Source organism: Hippocampus comes, unplaced genomic scaffold (genome assembly GCF_001891065.2).
Source record: "Hippocampus comes isolate QL1 unplaced genomic scaffold, H_comes_QL1_v1.1 scaffold156, whole genome shotgun sequence".
Taxonomy (NCBI): domain Eukaryota; kingdom Metazoa; phylum Chordata; class Actinopteri; order Syngnathiformes; family Syngnathidae; genus Hippocampus; species Hippocampus comes.
The window spans coordinates 176,598-195,896 of NW_017805744.1; the positions used below are offsets into that span (position 1 = coordinate 176,598).

A 19,299-nucleotide genomic window follows, 5' to 3' on the forward strand; every position below is an offset into this window, starting at 1 on the left:
GTGTGTGTGTGTGTGTGTGTGTGTGTGTGACTATATATGAAGGTCAGATGAATTCACACAAAAACACCCTCATGTATACACACTGCTTATGAACTGATAGTGTCCTCATTATGATATAAATATGGAGGAGCTCGAGCAGAAGGTTCGGTGACACTGGGACAAGGTGATGCGATTGGGCAGGTGTGCTTGTGTGAGTGTCAGCTTTTTGTGCCAGGACAGCAGGTGGCACGTCGAAGCGACCTTCTACTTATCTTGTATTTCACCTTCAGCCCAGAGTCCATCTTTCCTCTAAATCCCTAAAGTGCAAATTTATCTGATCTAGCACAAGTCATTGAGAGGAGGATCCCATTCGCATGCACGTGTGGGTGACTTTTACACAAACTAATGCGGGATATTGTTTTGACAGGGTGTTCAGGACAAATGCAAATGTGTGTTGCGTCCTCTAGGCAGAGAAGAATCGTGAGATGAGGTGGGAAATGAAAAGAGTGGCTGGTTCAGACTATTCTTACCTTTTGTAGCTGATGAAAGAAGAGCAGTAGGATTCAAATGGACGCATTGTGTCGGGGGGAGAGAAGAGAGAGGACAATGCGGGAGAAGTGAGCAGCAGGGAAAAACATTGATGTCGATGACACATGAATGGTGACGGTAAGTATGCAAAGCAGTCACACACTCACTCTTCGTCTGCGAGGAAAAGGCCAAGGTGAGTTTGGCAAAGAGCTCATTGTTTTCATATTTCTCCTCTTTGGCAGATATCCAAAAGCTGTTCTCCGAAAGGTCTTCAGGTCCAATCTAAAAGGAGAAATTGATGTTAAGACACTAATATGAGACAGACAGATGGCATGCCACATGGAAATAATAATGTTTCAGAAACTAATCAAACTTAGTTCGCAATAGTGTTTACGAGTGCACCTGCCAAGTTGTGCGCTACAAACAGCGAGGCCATAAACAAAGAGACAAGGGCATTGTAGTAAAGGGGGGGATGCGTGTAGAGAGGAAGGGAGGCTGAAAAGAGGAGGAAGAAAGGGAACAAGCACTCATTTTCTCTAATCTGCACACTGCCTGCACCACAAAGCGGCTTTCGCTTCAGAGCTTCACTTAGAAGTCTGAAGAAATAAAGAGGGTTGCACTTTTTCTGCACCCCCCACTGTTCTGCACTTTCTATTCTGGTCACAAGTTACAATTAACTTTGCATGTGGTTCCATCACTTTCTGAGTGTTCTCATTAGGAAAAGAAGAGAGTGAAAGCACTGGTGGTAAATTGACAGATATCAGGCGTTTCATTATGGACGAAGCCTTAGGGAAAGGGGGTGGGTGTAGGAGGATGGAAAAGGCCGAATGGTGGGGAGAGAAAGTAATACGGGGATGAGCAAAAGGATGATGAGCAAAAAGGTCTCACAAAAAAAAAAAAAAAAAAAACCATGGGGCACACAAAAAGCAGGTTGAGTCTTAAAAAAAAAAGGTAATTTAAATTACAAAAGAATACGGTCCTCTCTCGCCACGATTTAATTATCTTTCAGTGGAGCAGTTACAAGAAGAAGGCTTATTAAAAAGCAATTTTCTGTGACATCCTCGTCAAACACTCGCCAGACTGAGCAAGCCACAGCGAGAAGGAGAGAGAGGGAAGCTAAACATTGATGAAGTCTGCCGAAGCCATTAAACAGTAGCTTGAGGCTAAAGGAAGACAGAGGGCCATTTTGATGTTTTAACCATCACAGATGAGAGGGAGGCAGAGAGCATGAAGGATAGTCATGAGATAAAGGTACGCAAGGCTCTGCACATTTCAAACTCAAAGATGTGTGCAACACCACACTGGGCTATTTAAAACTGTCAAACTTAACTCCAGAATATCATTTTCAATATACGAATAAAAAGTGGAACAGGTTGAAACACCCAGAAAGTAGTTCAACCAGAATTTCCTCAAATGTCAAAACCCAATTTTGGCTTCAGCCATCATCATGCTGTCGTTAACATTTGAAAGAATCATCGACTTTGGAAAACCAATAAACTCCTTGTTGTGAAATCTGGCCAACAATTTATGTTTTGCCCAAGCCTTCATCCGCAAACACACAGCAAGCTCTTCTTTGTCCTTCCAATCACCCCACTACTGACTTAACCATCCAATCACAAATAACACTTGACTCCTTCAAGGTCTCACGGGCAGTCAGAAATGTATACTCTTGCAACAATTCAAGTTACACATGCATGAGAATAACACACTCGAATAACTCCCTTTTTCAAAAGCTGATTTTCCTTTGTACGAGGGATTTCCCTATCATATTTTTTGCACCCGGAATACTGTCCAAATCACTTGATGTTTGGTATCTGGTGATGACGAGTCCTGAGCCAATACCTCTGCAATGCAATAAAGAAAAAGAAGACCACATCTAAATTGTCGCAATTAACCTCATTTTTTTTTTTAACGTACCTTTCCTTTTTTATGGCTCCAAATCAGTAGTGGCTCAAATATGGTAAACTAAAATATGTTAGTTACTCTTGACTTAGAAATTAAGAACATTTTCAAAAATATGTTCTTTTTCAGCTGATCCAATCATCGGAAAATCATGTGATCAGCCCCGATTTCCGATCATGGCGATCCGATATAGACAACACTACTTTGTAATGTATTTTTCAGACAAGCTACTCTAAAGTATAAGTCACAATTTTTTCAAATTAAAAAAAAAAAAATACCAAGAACAGTACAGCTCGGACTCGCATCCAAAATCCCCGTTCTGTTGTCATGGGCGCAATCAGAAATATGTTAAAAATGTTAATACTTCATTTCTGACTTTCAGCAAGGACAAGAAATTATCCGAATGTGATTGGGTGAACAGAGGGGGGTTGGGGAAAGCGAGTGATCAAACTTGTGTTTCCGGCGAAAACGTGTATAGCGAGTTGACTGAAAAAAATATCAACATCATCATTGATTATTCCACTTTGACTGAACTATCATCACCTTAGGACCGATTACAAAGAAATTGGAAGTCAATCAACCCCTATTGCAGAATGCATCAGGAATCAGTTGTCTAACATTGAGTTAAACTTTTCTTTATACTTGTATCATGCTGTAATTTGGAATGCTCGGATGGCCGCAGTTTAATACTGGAATGTATGAATTCCCTTAATCTTTCCTATGGGTAGCTAAAAATGCCATCAACCAGTTAACCATCGTGTGTTCAACTTTCTAAGTTCCACTGCTTTCATTGCCCATTTTGATACCAGCAATGGGTTGTTCGTACATATGAAGTTTTTAATTTTTAGAACACATTACTAAGATGTATTGCGAGTGTTGTCTTCATAAAATATATTAATTGTGATACAATTGTAATGTATAAATAACATATAAATGAGTTCAATATAACCTTGCTCCAGTTGGCTCTCTTCAGTTGCACTTCAGGCTTGTACTCTTTCTTAGGCTGGAGGCCATGCGGCAATTGAACTACTGCAGGGCGTCCCCAGCCTCCCATGCCAGACGGTGGAGGTGGAGGCATACCAGGACCTGGAGGTGGTGGAGGGATACCAGGACCACCTGGTGGCGGAGGCGGTGGGGGAGGTCCCATCCCGGGCAAAGGTGGAGGAGGTGGCAGTCCTGGTGGTCTTGGCATGCCAGGCAGGGGTGGAGGTGGTGGAGGTCCTGGCATGCCTGGTAAGGGTGGCGGTGGTGGAGGGCCTGGCATCCCAGGTAAGGGCGGCGGAGGTGGAGGGCCTGGCATCCCTGGTAAGGGCGGCGGAGGTGGAGGGCCTGGCATCCCTGGTAAGGGTGGCGGAGGAGGAGGCATGCCGATTTGAGGAGGTTGTGGAGGTGTTTGCAGGGTTGCATGGCTTGGCATGGGTGGGGCAGGAGGTGGTGGAGGCAAACCCCCAATGCGGCCAGGGACAGGAGGGGCACGTGGTGGAGGTGGCACACCAGGCGTTGGCACAGGAACTGTAACAACTTTAGTCTTCGCCTCTTCCAGATCTTTGGATAGCGTTTCAATCTGAATGAAAGGAATTATGCACTAGAATGAATGCTATTTTCAAGACATCTTTTATGTTTAATAATCACTTGTCTGCTTTATAGTCCATTAAATCATATTTCTGCCATTTCCAAGTGATGTGCATGCCAAAAAAAGTGATTAGATTATGCAGAACAAAAGGAGGAAACGGAGTTGACATATAAAAGGATTAAAGTCTAGGCAGAACGGTGTGTTGAGAGAGATGAGAGGAGAATGGAGGACAGGCATAGAAAATATAGCTGGGGATTAAATCCTCAAAAAATGTGTGAAGAGTTTATGAAAAAAAGCTGACAAACTACGACATGTTGATGCCAGGGCTCGTGCTCCCTGTCCGCCACACCGCCACTAACGAGATGAAATAGGAAGTGACATGGTAAATAGTTCCCATGTATGCCACTCCGGCGATGGCCGTGCGTCAAAATTGCCCCGGCAAAACACAGAAGTCATGGCTAAAAAGTACAAATGTTCGTATGCCAAAAATGTTTAAGTACAATTTTCTTCACAGGCAGTTACTCATATCATTGGATAAAGTATTAACAACATTGCTTGCCAAATAAAGTGGAAAAAAATGTCAATCCAATGATGTAATGTTTACATACACCCTGCAAAGACATCTGTGTTTTTTTTTTCTGAATACATTATTTTAGAAGTGTTGAAAAAGACCGGCTAACAATTTAGTACTGAACTGCTAAGATTTATCACTAAACTACTGGTATTTTCACAGGCCCAGTCATCCAGATTTTTGGAGATGGGGTTGAAATGCAGGCAAGCTGATAACCAAGGAACAGCTTTCTTTCTGATGATAACCTGGCTCATTTTTACCACTACAATGCCATCAAGCTATGCCTACAACCCGGAGGAAAATAAACAAACAAATAAATCTTCCTTGAAGCTTTAGTGTGTTTTGTGTTATTTGGGGAACAATATCTCTGCCATATGTGTAGTACACGCAACAAGACAGCAACAAAACATAAACATGATGACATGGCTAAGTGGCTAACTACATTTAAGATTTTTTATTCTGTTTAGCCACATTGGCTAAGAGGTTACACGACAAAGCGCCAAGCCCGGAATCCCAATTAATAATAATCATAACATTAACAATAAGAGTCCTTATTGTCTAACTTGCTAACACTCCTAAATAAAACTTATACTAGCTTATAAGCTGTTTTCAGAACGTTTGATAGTAGTGATGATTTAATATGGATGTCGTGTGGTTTGGATAAATGACGGTTAAACCAAAGTCAAGGAAGCATGTATGAAAGTTAAGATACTACGTTTATTCAGCGATGACAGAATGTGTTTATATGCAGCTTGATTAAGAGTGTTGTTTTATCAGACTTTCAAAAGATGACAGTAACAGACTTTAAGGGCCTCAGAGGCAAGCTTCTGTAATGAGGCAGCAGATGAAGAGTTGGGCGTCGCATCAAACAGAGGGATGGCTGAATACGAAGAAATCTTCGGTGGGCAGTGTCTCAAACAGAAAGAAGGGGAGCCATTTTAGTTTGAAAAGCCTGTTTGATGTTGATGCTTTGGACAACTCTGTGAGCATGTGCGAGTGTTTGGGCTTTTGAGTGGCAAGAAGATGATTCTGGCTCCCAAAGCCTGGATGAATCTCATTTTGGAGATTGTGTAGTCTAAATAAAAAGGCTCACAAAGGCATGACACACAGGAAGAAATGTATGTGGTGACACACATATGTCCAGCAGCAGATTGTTCTGGGTCACTTGGAATGTTAGTTAGTTCGAGTTTGGGTATCACAGCGCAGCAGAGTCCAGCTGGTGTCGCAGCAGGGTACTGACAGCCAGAAAAAAAATGAAAAAAGTTTTCAAACATTGTCCAGTAAAAAGTGCTATTTTTAAGACTACCAATAGCTATAAAAGCCATGCCACACGTATAGTTTGTGTGGTTAATAATATAACCATGATGGCTGATTAAATCAGATGAATACTGTATGTAGAAGTAATTTTTGCCTCGTGCCTATCACCTGTAATGAGTTGGATTTAGCTCCCTTCGCAATATCCTTTCGCGGCACCCTCGCTTTTCAGGAGAAACTAGTGACAGTGGAGTAAATCATTTAAAACCGCAGGGACGCTCGACGATCAGGTGGATGTGCAAAGCTATTTGGCAGCAACAACTCTTCAACAATATACCTGTATCTGTCTGAGCTCAAAAAAAGTGCCAATTCTTGCAGATTTTGCTGTACGCATGTCCAAAATCAAACAACCCTGATTTGAAATGTCACTGGAAATGACAATAAACCTGAAATAACATCAGTAATATGCATCAGAACTTTAAGAGGTTTCACAAAACCACAGCCGTAAGACATTTAAAGGCTAAGTCAGGTCAAAAAGCAGCAAAATCCACCTGTTTTTACCCATCTCAGGAGGTAGTCACTTTGCTACTTGCTGTTAACCGCAAATGACATCAGTACTCCTGGAACCTTTGTCGGACTGCCTCATTTAGCACAGGGGTTCCACAGCACTCCGCCATAAATGAAAATCTGTGAAGATTACTTTTGCTGCATATATTTTAAAGCTTTCTTCATACTACCTATACAAGATATTTTGATCCACTTGTGGTCACCATCCTCATGTTCTAGAATAGACTGTCGGATCTGTGACTTTGAATGTGTGTGGCATTAAAGCCATCATGTACCTGCTGTTGCAAAGTGCTTAGCTGTTGCTGCAGACCCTGGTTCTCCTTTTCCCGCTCATGCTTGGAGGAGGCCAGTTGCTCCTTTTCTTGGCTCAGCTCCTGCAACTTCTGTTCATAGTCGCCCTCGAGTTTCTTCATCTCCACCTGCAACTCGTGGCGTGCGGTCAACTCTGCATCCAGCTAATGCACATAGAGAAAGGGAAAATAGGGACAGTCTTAAGACCTTATGTTATGGCATAAATGGGTACTACCACAAATGCTCTTTGAGTGCTGCAGTTAGTTCCACTCCCACTCACATTAACTTCTGAGACTTCAGCAGAAAAATGGTAGGGGATAGAATGAGAAAAATATTACAAACAGTTTTAACTGTCAATATTGTCAACATTGAAGAATCAGTGTGTATTAAGTTTAACTTCTCGGAGGCTTTGCAAATACGCTATCAACAAAAATACACATAAATAAGCAGACATAGCTGTTGACTTTGCAGGCAGCAGATTCTTTACGCCGGCTGTCAGCTTCCTGACAGCCTCATTCCTAATTCCTGCCAAAGAACGTCTGCAATTACCCCATCACACACATCTAGAGCTAATATGTGTGGGTGGCCAATGACAAAAAAAATGTCTGCGATGTGTGTGTGTTAATTTTTGCAGTGTATTGATATGATCCAGTGTGTGACAGTCAGGGATAGTTTCAGCTCCCTCTGCAATTATCCTGTCACTGGGACGGAAACAGAATAGCAGCACACCGCAATTAAAGCATTTAGTCCTTTATGCGAGAGTGTGTGATGCTAGTCTTTAGGTGTATTTTTGTGTCTCATAGCTGTCAAGCGTGCGTGCACGCACGCGCACACACTCATTCTTTTCATCATATTCTGTTCCTCATCTCTTTTTCCCCTCATTTGTCAGCCAATGTCAATCAAATACTGGCCACACAGAATGTTATTAAATCCTGTGACATAATATTGGTGAGGGAGAAATCTATTATCTTCTGGGCCTTTAGGATGATAAAGGCTTGTATGCAAAGCAAATTAATGTGTGTGCATTGTACCTTCTTCTCAAGCTCAATCGCCTTGGCCTCACTGGTTTCCACCTTGGTTTGGTCGACCATGTTGTCTGTATACCAACAGAATGAATGAAAAAAAAAGGGGGGGTTGAGTTAGGCAAACTACAGTGCAGACACAATAGGTGCTAATTTGCCGACTAGTGACCGGTCAGTTAACATTTATAAAACAGACATACAATGTCTGTAGGAAGATTGGTAAGATTACTATAAGGTAAACTAAACTAACATAATAAACATGGACAAGTCAGTGTAATAATAGATTTGAAAAAAAAAAAGTGAAAAGGACCCTGGGTCACTAGCAGGGTCCTCTAACAGTGTAATTGCAGGGTCTACAGGTGGTTCAGTGCTCAAGGACTTATTGAACATGTGCAGTAAAAGGGCTAATTAACATGAAGATGAATGCCCCAGAGACTGGATCAGAGACAGCTGGATGAAACAGATAGTAATGACAGGACTCACTTTAAGAACTACAAATAGAGATGGAAATTATATAAATGCACACAAAGTGAAGCATACAGAATGGGGAGTACATAATGTGAAAGCTTTTCTGCAATGGCAGAATGGCTGGTGGGTAAAAAGAAACCATTCAAGTCAATTCGGTGCAAGTAAGATAGAGCAAAATGGGAAACATATTTTGTCAGAATTGCCCCAAAAATATGGCAACCCACGAGCAGCATTTGTGTTATCCGTTTTTATATGATTATTGGACATATAATGGAGGAGGGATTTTTCTGTCATGGTGGCAAGGCTAAATGGGACAAACTTCGAATAGAGAGCACGAAAAGAGATAGAATGTGGGGGGCTGTGCTGAGTTTCCGAGTTCAAAGAAAAACACTAAATAATGCATGCGGGGCAGAATTGGTCTGCTTTCCACTGATAATAACTGTAGCAGCCTTTAAGGGGGCCAGAAAGGCTGTGTGTGTGTGTGTGTGTGTGTGTGTGTGTGTGTGTGTGTGTGTGTGTGTGTGTGTGTGTGCACACATACACGAAACTTAGAGCTGTGTGTGTGTGTGTACACGCATTTAGACGTAATTAGAGCCTCCTCCTGTGAACAACTGAGACCTGCTCATAAAGGACTACTGAACTCTGGAGACATTGCCTGCTTCACTGCCGACTCGTTCTGTTGATTGTTTTTTTTTTTTTTTTCTTGACCGCACATTAACGACCCGTCTATGGCTACGTTCAGACTGAAGGTTACACACCATTTAGATTTTTGTGTAAAATCCAATTGTTTAGGTTAATTGTTCACATGTTAAAGTCTGTCTGTTGTGTGAATCAAATGCGCCCCCAACGTGACCTGCATGCGAAGAGGCAGTGATGACATCACTCACAACGTAGTGTTTATGGAAGTAAATATGATCCAACGTGTAGAACCTTATCTTTCCATCATCTCATATCGACAGAGGAGGGATGTGGGAGGAGGTGGAAATATTTAAGGTGGAATGAGTCAAGGCTTTTCTAACTCATTTCATGAAGATATGTACTAAAGATGACATTACGTCATTGGCGCACATAATAAATGAACCGTCTGCGTGGCTGAATTACTTTGATCACCACAAACGTCCACTTTATAGTTTATAAGTGCAATTAAATTTAAGTCAATTATATAGTCAATACTGTGATGACATACAGGTTGGATACATGCGACCTGTCCATTCACACTGAGGTTGCAAAAACTCTCATATATTCAATCTACGACCCAGTTCGGATTTAGGGGAAGAATTTTTTTTTTTCATTTATAAATTATAATTAAATAAATATGCCAATCACACACTCATTCAATGCTACTATGACACGCTCGTGTTTTTAGTTAAATACGGGTAATTATAATAATGAAGAGCACAGTGTATTGGGGTTAGCATGTGTGCTTCACAGTCCTGAGGTTTTGGCTGTCCAGCGAGTGGGTTCATATGCTTTGCCTGTGCTTGTGTGCGTGTGCGTGTGTGTGTGTGTTTCCGCCGGATACTGTGGCTTCATTGCGCACTCCAAAAACATATGTTAGCGTAACTGAAAATGCTAAATTGTCCATATGCGTGGATGTGAATGGTTGTTACTGATGTGCAATTGGCTGACAACCATTTCCAGATATTACCCACCTCTCAAAGTGAGCTGGATCAGGCTCCAGTGCACCAAAGTGCCTCATGAGGACAATTATGATTTGTAGCTTAAATGTTTCTATGTATAGTTTTGACACCGCACCATATTATTGACTGTGCTGAATTAGTAAAGAGGAAATGACAAACATGAATTAGCTCGGCAGTTTCCTGAACTATTTTTGAACAGGGTTGCCATGAATAAAAATTGAAACCACCGGAGTAGACACCAAAAAGTCTGTGCTACTCAATGTAAAAAATAAATACAGCAGTACATCAGCCTTTTCGAACAATTACGCTAGTGTGGAGTTGCACAAGGGTTTGTTTCTTTTGCAAAAAAACAGAGTTCCTGACATGTGCAAGAGGAATTTTAAAGGAAATACTTCAAAACCAACAACGTTTGGATGTTGTAATCTGTTGAATCATCATGGACGTGATATTGCAAGACACCAAGTTATTCTATATCGTTTTGTCTTATGTGTATGGAGTTACACTGAATGAGTGGTACAGGCCGGCATTACATTCTGTAGGGCGCAACCCTGTGGTCTGCCTGAGGTGCTACATGTTTCATTCAGACATGAAGATAAGATAAGATAAGATAAGAAAACCTTTATTAGTCTCGCAATGGAGAAATTCCCAATTCACAGCAGCAAAGTTATGAAAGGAAGACGTAGAACAACAAAGGGAAGGTTGTCTTGAGCAAATCAGCCTTGCATTCAACATTTATGAGGTTGCTGCACATTTTAATTTCTTTCACATCTGACAATGCAAGTGATTAATGCAAAAATGTTTCATCACCATCAAAATAATATCCCAAATAAATGTAGTTGAGAAAAGCACATGGTTTGTGGTGCATTTTCTCACAACTCACCAATTAAGCCTTCAATGTTGAGCCTGATGTTGCGGCACTTAAAGTCCGGGTCTGCTCCATTCCTGTGAAGCACGATCTGAGCAATACACTCATCTATTAACTTGTAGTACTGAGGCCTGAGGGAAAGAGTGACAGATTGACAAATAAACAATTAGTAGAAACAGAAAGACACTAACGTGGGAGGGGCAGACAAGTGTCTAGAAACGGGGTATGGGTTTGCTATATCTCATGACAATTATTGCAATTTATGGTTTTCATAAGCCCATGATGGCCTAGTTTACACACGTTGGTAGGAGCAAGTACAAACGCGTACTGTGTCTTTTATTTTTGTCTTCTACCGGGATTTGAAGTGTGCGATGGCATGACAGTTTCACTTTCTTTTGTATACTGTTTGACTGTGTGTGTGCGTGTGTGTGTTTGTTGATACAGAAGCATGGAACTGTGACTCATCAACTCAGCTCCACCACAAAACTTTTTGGAAGGGTCTTATTCCTTGACCACCTTACATGCAGCCATATGTTATTTACTCCATCTGCCTACATTGCTTACCTTTCTTACCATGTTTTTGCAAGGCATATTCTCCACTCAATCACCAGACTTCAACAGAATGTGTGTGTGTGTGTGTGTGTGTGTGTGTGTGTGTGTGTGTTTTCAGCAAGACAAAAATTTAAGCGTGGAGCGACAGAGACACCTAGTGTAATTTTTTGAAAACTGTAGTTGGAATCAGAATCACACTCAAGATGACATCTGTCTCTGCATTGTTCCCCAAGGTACGGCTTTGCAGTGTACTGTCACTACACGTGCACTCTGTTTTCATCACTGTAATTAATTATGTTTCCCACAAACTCACACTACGGCCTTCCTCACCTATGCCTTAATCCCAATCTTTTGAGAATCATATCTTAGTCTACCTGTATTACTTTCCACTGAGCCACCTGGATGTAAAGATTTCAATTACAGTATTTCATTGTCCGTGTTGGTAAATAACAATAAAAAAAACCATTAAATGAACACAACAACATTAACCATCCTTCCATTATCTGAACTGCTTTATCCTCAATAGGGTTGCGGGTTTGCTGGAGCCTATTCGAGCTGTTTTTGGGCAGTAGGCGGAATAGACCCTGAACTGTTTGCCACCCAATCACAATCAGTGTTCAATGAACCTACCGTGCATGTTTTTGGAATGTGAGAGGAAACCGGAGTACCTGGAGAAAACTCACGCAGGCACGGGAAAACATGCAAACTCCAGACAGGAAGGTATGGTGACTGGTTGACGAGGGAGGGAATCAAATCTGAACCTCTGCACTTTAGTGGTGGACGCACTAACCGTCAACCATCATGGCACACAACAACATTAATGTAAAAATGTGAAGAGCTGCCTAACTTTGCGTGCATGGTCGTTTTTGGTGTTGCTATGGAACAATACAGTTCTTCCATTAGTGCTAACATGTGTTCACAGATGCACCACACAACGCAATATAAAGCTCCATCCACTGTGTCAATCAATAATGATATCTTGCTTTCATTGCTACATTTTTTTATAGCTAGGACTCCAAAAGAAACAGAGAGAGGAATTATCCTTTTGCTGGAGATAAGGGTTGATGGGCACTCATTTCTATTAAAATCAAACTGGTATGTAATTTCAAACATTTACAAGCGTGTGCGAGTGAGTGAGAGAGAGAGAGAGAGAGAGAGAGAGAGAGAGAGAGAGAGAGAGAGAGACAGCATGTCATTGCCAATAAGTTTCTGTAAATATGCTTAATATGTATGAATGAATGTGGAATGAGTCACTGTGAACTGCAAGCCATCAAACTATTTACTCTTTGAATTCTCATCATTATTAACACACTGAAAACTTTAATAGCTATTTTATTGCATTCATTTTGATGAGTCAGTGAAGGGTATAAATATTTTATACTATTTTGGAAGAATAATGGAATATTGCGAACTTGCAGCTGACTGTCCCTTTTTCCCACATGGGTGTTGTCTGATTCTTGTATGTAATTCATGCAGCATTTTAAAAAATAGTGTCATGAACACTTGTAAACTACTAACAAATATGTGAAACTCATGGGAAATGGTTTCAATTTATTTAAAAACGAATGAAAAAAAATTGGTCTAGTTGCCATTTTGAATAACAAAAGCAAAAAAATAAATAAATAAATAAATAAAAGAAAGAAAGAAAGAAAGACTGAACCCGTGTAATAGAACAGCAGTATAACAGAAAAATAAAAACAGAAAAATACGTAGCCGCAGGTGGTTGGGAGATGCATCGATTATTATCTGGTGGTTCTTTCTGCTTATTTCACAGCAACCAAACTCAGATCAATACCACATAACACGATTCCAAGTTTCATACTGGACCTCTTGATAGGAACTGTAATTCATAAATTAATAAATAGGAGCTTCTTACTCAAAATAAAATTTCAAAACCCAGCCTCTTGCTTAAAAAAAAACGTGAAAAAAGGTTAGGATTGCACGACTGTCCGTGTTTTATGTTATGTGTTGTGTTTATTATTATGTGTTGTGTTTATTATTTTACTTCATGTTAACTGTTTTGTGAAGTGCTTTGTTACAGTTGCAGCTGTTGTGAAAGCGCTACATAAATCAGGATGTATTGTATTGTAAAAAAACGGAAAACTACCACAAACACTAAATCACAGTTTTGATATGCAGATGTGTCCTCCTAGGAAAAATGCATTGATACGATGACTGTAAAGTGTGTGTATACGTGCGCACTACCTGGCCAAATAATCATTGCGGATCAGCAGGAGGTGCTGCATCAGGGAGAGGAAGTTGCTTTCAGCTTTGGAGTCCTTCACCGTGTTGACCAGAATGTCAAACACTTCCCTCACATCAGTAAAACAAATTCAGTTAAGGCAAAATGTCCATATAGTCACGTGAGGCACTCAATTTGCAATTGGACCTATTTGCACCAAAACTGCTATGATAAGTAAACACAAGCCTTTGTCCAATCTGACATCCAAAAAATATTTAGACTCTTCATTGTGTTTATATTTATATACCATATGTGGTTGTCAGTGTATGATGTGCAACATAAATATACAGCAGGGTTTAAGGTTAATTTCCAGTTGAGGGATTCAGTCCAATAAGTCACAACTAAAAAAAAAACAAAACAAAACCCCCCCCAAAAAAACCCTACAGATTTCATTGTGACTATAATGTGGATATTTGAGACACCTGGTGTTGAAAACGGTAACTGCAAGTTGTATAAAAAGCCCTTTAATTAAATTAAACAACTCCGGAAATTTTTGAGAAAATGCCTATTCAACAAGACTGACATAATGGCACTCAGAATTCAAAATATTTTTGTGGACAAACATGATGTGACACACACTGAATTCTTTAAGCTATGTACAATTTATTTTGCTTAAATTTTGCTGCTTGCACTCGCGTTCCTAATATGTTCAGAAATGATGGATCAACTTAAACTGAAGGTGATACTGTGGCCTTAATTTATTTATTTATTTTGCTGTAAATGTAAACTATGCAGAGTGGCACTGATACTATGGAACGATCCAAAAATACCAAAAGAAATAATTGAAATGTGCTGTTCTTCAGAAAACTAAAATAAACACTTGTGTTGGTTTTGACTTTTGTTTTTATTTACTTTGTCAAAACGTTTTCTTTTCCTTCACAAGTACGCATAATTTAGAGTAGTAAATTGATCTACACAATCAAAATGTGCGAAGGACCTGGGAGGAAAAAATACGCTGAAGAATGAGGAGGAACATTTTTTTTTAATCACTACAAATTAGAATATTGTAATGAACTCAGTTTTGCATTTTATTGTTATGTGTTGTCCTTGAGGGCCTGTGGCAAATATTTCATGGTCAGAGTGGTCTGATTTCGCAGCTCATGAATGCAACATTCAACCGTGTGTGCACTTCCTGCTTTGATGGCAACCACTGGCAGATAAAAACTTTGTTTTGGTTGTTAACAAACCTGAGCTCACTGACTATGCCTCTGTAATCCAAAGTAGACGCAAAAATAATGTTGGCGTACCAAACAGGAGATGACGTTACGTTACATCAAACACACACCGTAACTTGTGTGTGCTAACTCCAGCTCGCTTCCAAACACAACTGTGTCTATGTCAGAACTGAAATCAGACATCTGCCACAGCGTGCTACTCTTTTAGATGATTGAGCATCACTGACTAATGCCTCCGTAATCCATAGCAGACGCAACATTATGTTAGCGTGCAACAGGATCATGTTTCAGCAAACACACGCGGTAGGCCTGTGCGTGTTAATGTTAGCCTTCAAACAGGACTGTCTGTATCTCAGAAATGAAATTAGGCTTCAGCCATAACGTGCTTCCTTTTGAGATGCTTGTTCATCACCGCCGTGCTGCTATGAAAGGCAGGGTTGCATCGTATCAAGTATTTTGTGTGACGTGCACCCCAACTTTCGGATTCTGCTGCTAACATGGGCCAAACCATGAAATTGCATTGTCCACAATGCTTCTGTTTACATCACAGATGACCCGGATTACCATGACTGCGCATGTGCGTCACAGAAAGGCATGCAGCCAGCGGGAGATGAGCCAGTTTCGCCAGAAAAACAAAGCGGCAAACAAATAAATAAAAACAACTCGTCAACTAAAATTTATTGTCTACAATATTGATCGTCAACGTTGTCGTGACTAGTCGGCTAATCGTGGCAGCCCTACTCTGCATCGTTGAGCACAGTGTTCATTTGAAATGACTCAGAGACAGGTAATCTTGAGAGTAGGCAAAGTGATTTTGTACACTTTCAAACTAAAAAACATTAAGGACAGTATAATTACCACATGCATTAAATGATCTTCTTTTGTTTTCGACCGAAAAGGATATTCCATCTCAATGCGGATGTCATCGAGGCGCGATTTAAGGTCCTCTGAGTCATCTTCGGCCTGCTCATCGAAGACTGTCAGTTGCACCCTGAGCTCTTCATTTTCTATTGTCCTCACCTCCTGTAAAGACAGAAATGGAAATAAACGCAAAATTTTATTTTATTTCAACATTTGTTTACCACAACATATGAACTTTCAATTTGGGCAGCATCAATAAAGCCACAGGGTCATGCAAATGTGAATGTTTAAAATGTATTGTGAGTATTTTCTCTACCTTAAGGCAGTCTCTCAGTCCTAATCTTAGAAGTTCAGACCGAATATGGATCCTGAAGTCCAACTCCTCTCCCCGACTAATCAGTGCATTGATTAGCTGCATGCATCCACCCTGAAAAGGAAAAAAAATGGTGAGATAAACCGTTGATAACCATTTCAAAAACACACAAAGTGGAGCACAGCAGGTGTATTATGGTGTCAAGATTTGCTATCCATCGTGTACGTTTTCTACCTTCAGGGTGATGCTGGAACTTTTCATGCCAGCTAGGAGAGGCTGGAATCTTTCAATGTCCCGTTTCTCTGCCTCCTCTGTGATGGCCTCTAGAACACGCTCATGACTGCAGAAAAATAAGGACTTAGCACCTTGTTGTTTTCAGTGATTACATGCATCGAGTGTTTTGAAAAGGTGACATTTTTGTGTTGGCAAAAAAGTTAAGATTCCAAACTGTTCACGCTGAACATCACAAGCCCATTCGTTTCCAACAATGCAAACGTCTTACAGATTGTCCGGGTGTTCCAATATGGAGATGGCAGAGAGCAGCTTGACAGCATCAACCATCATATGAGGCACCCTTGGGTCAATGGCCCTGACCAGCAGAGGAATTCCCTCGTCTGACTCCAGCATGGATTTTAAACCGTACTAAAGGGAAGGAGAGAACATATGGGATGAGTGAGGTTAAGATGATCACACAGTGAATAGCTGAATAGTCGTGAAGTCAACAAATCTGCATATAGCTGGTGAATCCTCGTACCTGCAAAATCATCACTTTTCAGGAAACTCCAAAAACGGCATGGTTGTTCATTCAACATTGCATTGTCAAAGAAAGCGTGCTGTTATCACTGCCGTGATGTGTAAATGTTCAAATGGTGTAATAATAAATACACAACACGGGAAATATAACCTCAGTTTCATTTTTGATGGTCTATCTATCATGATGTTCCCACAAGTGTCAAGTATTTTTGAGGTTTGAGAATCACAGCACTACAATGTTGAGCCAATCTTTGTTTTTACCTTTGGAATAATCCCACCCTCTGGTGGAAGAATTGCCAAACAACACCTGGGAGACAAGAGTGGTTACTTGTCCCATAATGTTTCTTTGCAAATGCAAACTTTTATGACATTAACTTTGCTTTTCAAGGCCACCCCCAACGACAAGGATTGTGTATTTTAAAGGAGGTAATAAAACAGTCTTACCTTGTTGTTCATGAAGGCTTTCAGACAGCGTATGATCTCATGTTGACATTTCACTCCCATCATTCTAGGAGGATGACATATTAATACATACACTATTTGCATAAACAACTGGACTCTCTGTGGTTTGAGTTTCTTACGGATACTCGTCTTTTTCTTCCTGCAGTCTTCTGAGCAGGTTCAACAGAAGAGCCAGGCCTTCATCTCCGAAATTCTGTACCCAACTACAAGACACAAAAGCACTTGATTAGGAAAATGTATTCTTGTTTTATCCGATGTGTTTTTTTTTATTTTTTATTTTAATGACTATGGCTATCGACACAAAGAGTATAGATGGGTGCATCACCTGACAGGGTTGTTATTGAGCGAGACCCGTAGAGATTCCAGGCAGCTCAGCAGCTGTGAGTCCCGGTAGTCTGACCTCAACTCCTGTATATACATCATGGCTGACTTAGAGCTTTCTTTCTGGTCTTGGCCCTGATGAACAAACAACAACAAAACAAGCAGTGAGACCAGTGTGTATAACTTCGTGATTTTCGACCTGAATAAATAAATAATAAAAATTTGAATTGGAGCAATAAATGACATGTAAATTCTTGATTGCTTTAAAAAGATTAGCCGAGCAGTTCCGCAAGCACCATTTTGATCTGAAAGTTCTTCTGGATCTCAGCAGGGAGTATATGGTACAGCTACAATGGTTAAATTAATAAACAATTGTATTCCATGTAGTTCTGACTTGATGGGTATAAGTTTGTAATTCCAACACTGCAGCATTTTTGCCTGGGGTTATCCAGTAGTACCTCGTTCATTTCAGGGGTTATGTTCGAGAACCTCCCCACAATAGACTAAAAAAGTGTGAATAATCCAGCCATCCGTCCATCCATTTTCCGAACCGGTTCCCCTCATAGGGTCGCTGACAAACTGCAGCCTACATCCCAGCAATCTTCGGGCGGTAAACGGAGTATCACCCTGAACGAGTAGCCAATCACAGGGCAATCTGTGAAATAGCTACCATATATTTCTTTTATTGTTTACATATATTATAACCATCCACACATTCTAATGAGCTGTTATACAATCTACACTTTCTATTTGGGCTGCGGAAATCGAATACCTTAAGATTAGATTATTATATCGATCAAGCCATCAATTTCTAGACGAAATGCATAAAAAATAGATTTGACATAATATCAACACAAAAAATTGTATGTGAGGTGTGGGTATTAGTTTTATCCACTTGCTGACCTTCCTTACGTTCTACACTGTTGGGTAGGTGACTTTGACTTTAAAAGCGAGTGTAGTGGCTGTTATCAGCTCAGCTAGTGTATGCACATACTTGTTACATGTTTAATTTATGAAAGTGCACCAGCGGCTGTGTCTATACTTGACCACCTCTGGAAGGACTACAATTAATTCTAAGTACTGGCAGTGGCAGGCTCCATTAAATTAGCTAATAATGTTTAGTTTACTGGAGATGTGCAGTTGTGTAAGCCAGTTCTGATTTACAGTAAACACGTTGCACTCTACTTTTTTTTTTCGTTTTAAGTGTGAAGTGATTCCACCCTTTGGACATTCTACCTCTTGTATGCACGCTTTCGTCCTGCCTGGCTATTGCTACGCGAGTCTATAGTAACATTGGTCCATGTGGAAAAATGATCACCATAAGTCCTCGCAATATAAGGAAAAATCTACAATATAAAATGAGAAATGCACGATTTAAAAAGCTACGATATAGTGGGACCACAACAGGGCGACTGAGGACTGCATTGGGCTAGACTTTATACCGATCCGATCAAGTGTATCGAAATCTGTTGATATTTTGCACTTGATGCAAGTTCAGTGATCGACTGTGGTATCATAATTTGCGTGACCTATCAATGATTTAATTGACAGGAGCCGCAAATAAGACATTATAGAAAACACAACCTCATTGCTGCCACAGTGTATAGGTAAGCCTGAAAGCTCACTTAGTTTTAGCCTTGACTCGTGTCGAGCGGGAAAGACTTTGCATCGGGAGGCGGAAGTCCCATCTCTGCCTCCTCGACCATCGAATCACGAAGTAATCGCTTTCGTGTAGTTTTTTTTTTTTTGGACTGGTAAAAAGTCTAAAAACCATTTATTTGTCCAAAAAAGAACTAACAACGGTATGTGTGTCATGGATTTAATTTGAACATCTCTTTAATTTTAAACAGCTGACATCACTCAGCATAAGTTACATTAGGGGTCCCCAACCGCCGGTCCGCGGACCGGGACCGGTCCGCCGGGCATTTGGTACCGGGCCGCACAGAAAGAACTTGCCTTT

The 19,299-nt window shown here is 40.5% G+C and overlaps 1 protein-coding gene across 3 annotated transcripts in view; it reads right to left on the reverse strand.

Annotated features, from left to right (window-relative positions):
- The window catches only part of diaph1 (diaphanous related formin 1), a 120,297-nt gene that overhangs the window by 88,077 nt on the left and 12,921 nt on the right, over positions 1-19,299 (reverse strand). For all 3 annotated transcript variants that reach the window (XM_019884162.1, XM_019884161.1, XM_019884163.1), the window contains 14 exons: positions 17,344-17,474; positions 17,138-17,221; positions 17,001-17,064; positions 16,306-16,445; positions 16,038-16,143; positions 15,807-15,917; positions 15,534-15,652; positions 13,418-13,534; positions 10,676-10,791; positions 7,697-7,761; positions 6,650-6,829; positions 3,359-3,973; positions 675-789; positions 510-518 (listed from right to left, as the gene is read on the reverse strand). In XM_019884162.1, the coding sequence (XP_019739721.1) occupies positions 510-518; positions 675-789; positions 3,359-3,973; positions 6,650-6,829; positions 7,697-7,761; positions 10,676-10,791; positions 13,418-13,534; positions 15,534-15,652; positions 15,807-15,917; positions 16,038-16,143; positions 16,306-16,445; positions 17,001-17,064; positions 17,138-17,221; positions 17,344-17,474 (1,972 nt within the window). The remainder of the gene's footprint in view (positions 1-509; positions 519-674; positions 790-3,358; positions 3,974-6,649; positions 6,830-7,696; positions 7,762-10,675; positions 10,792-13,417; positions 13,535-15,533; positions 15,653-15,806; positions 15,918-16,037; positions 16,144-16,305; positions 16,446-17,000; positions 17,065-17,137; positions 17,222-17,343; positions 17,475-19,299) is intronic.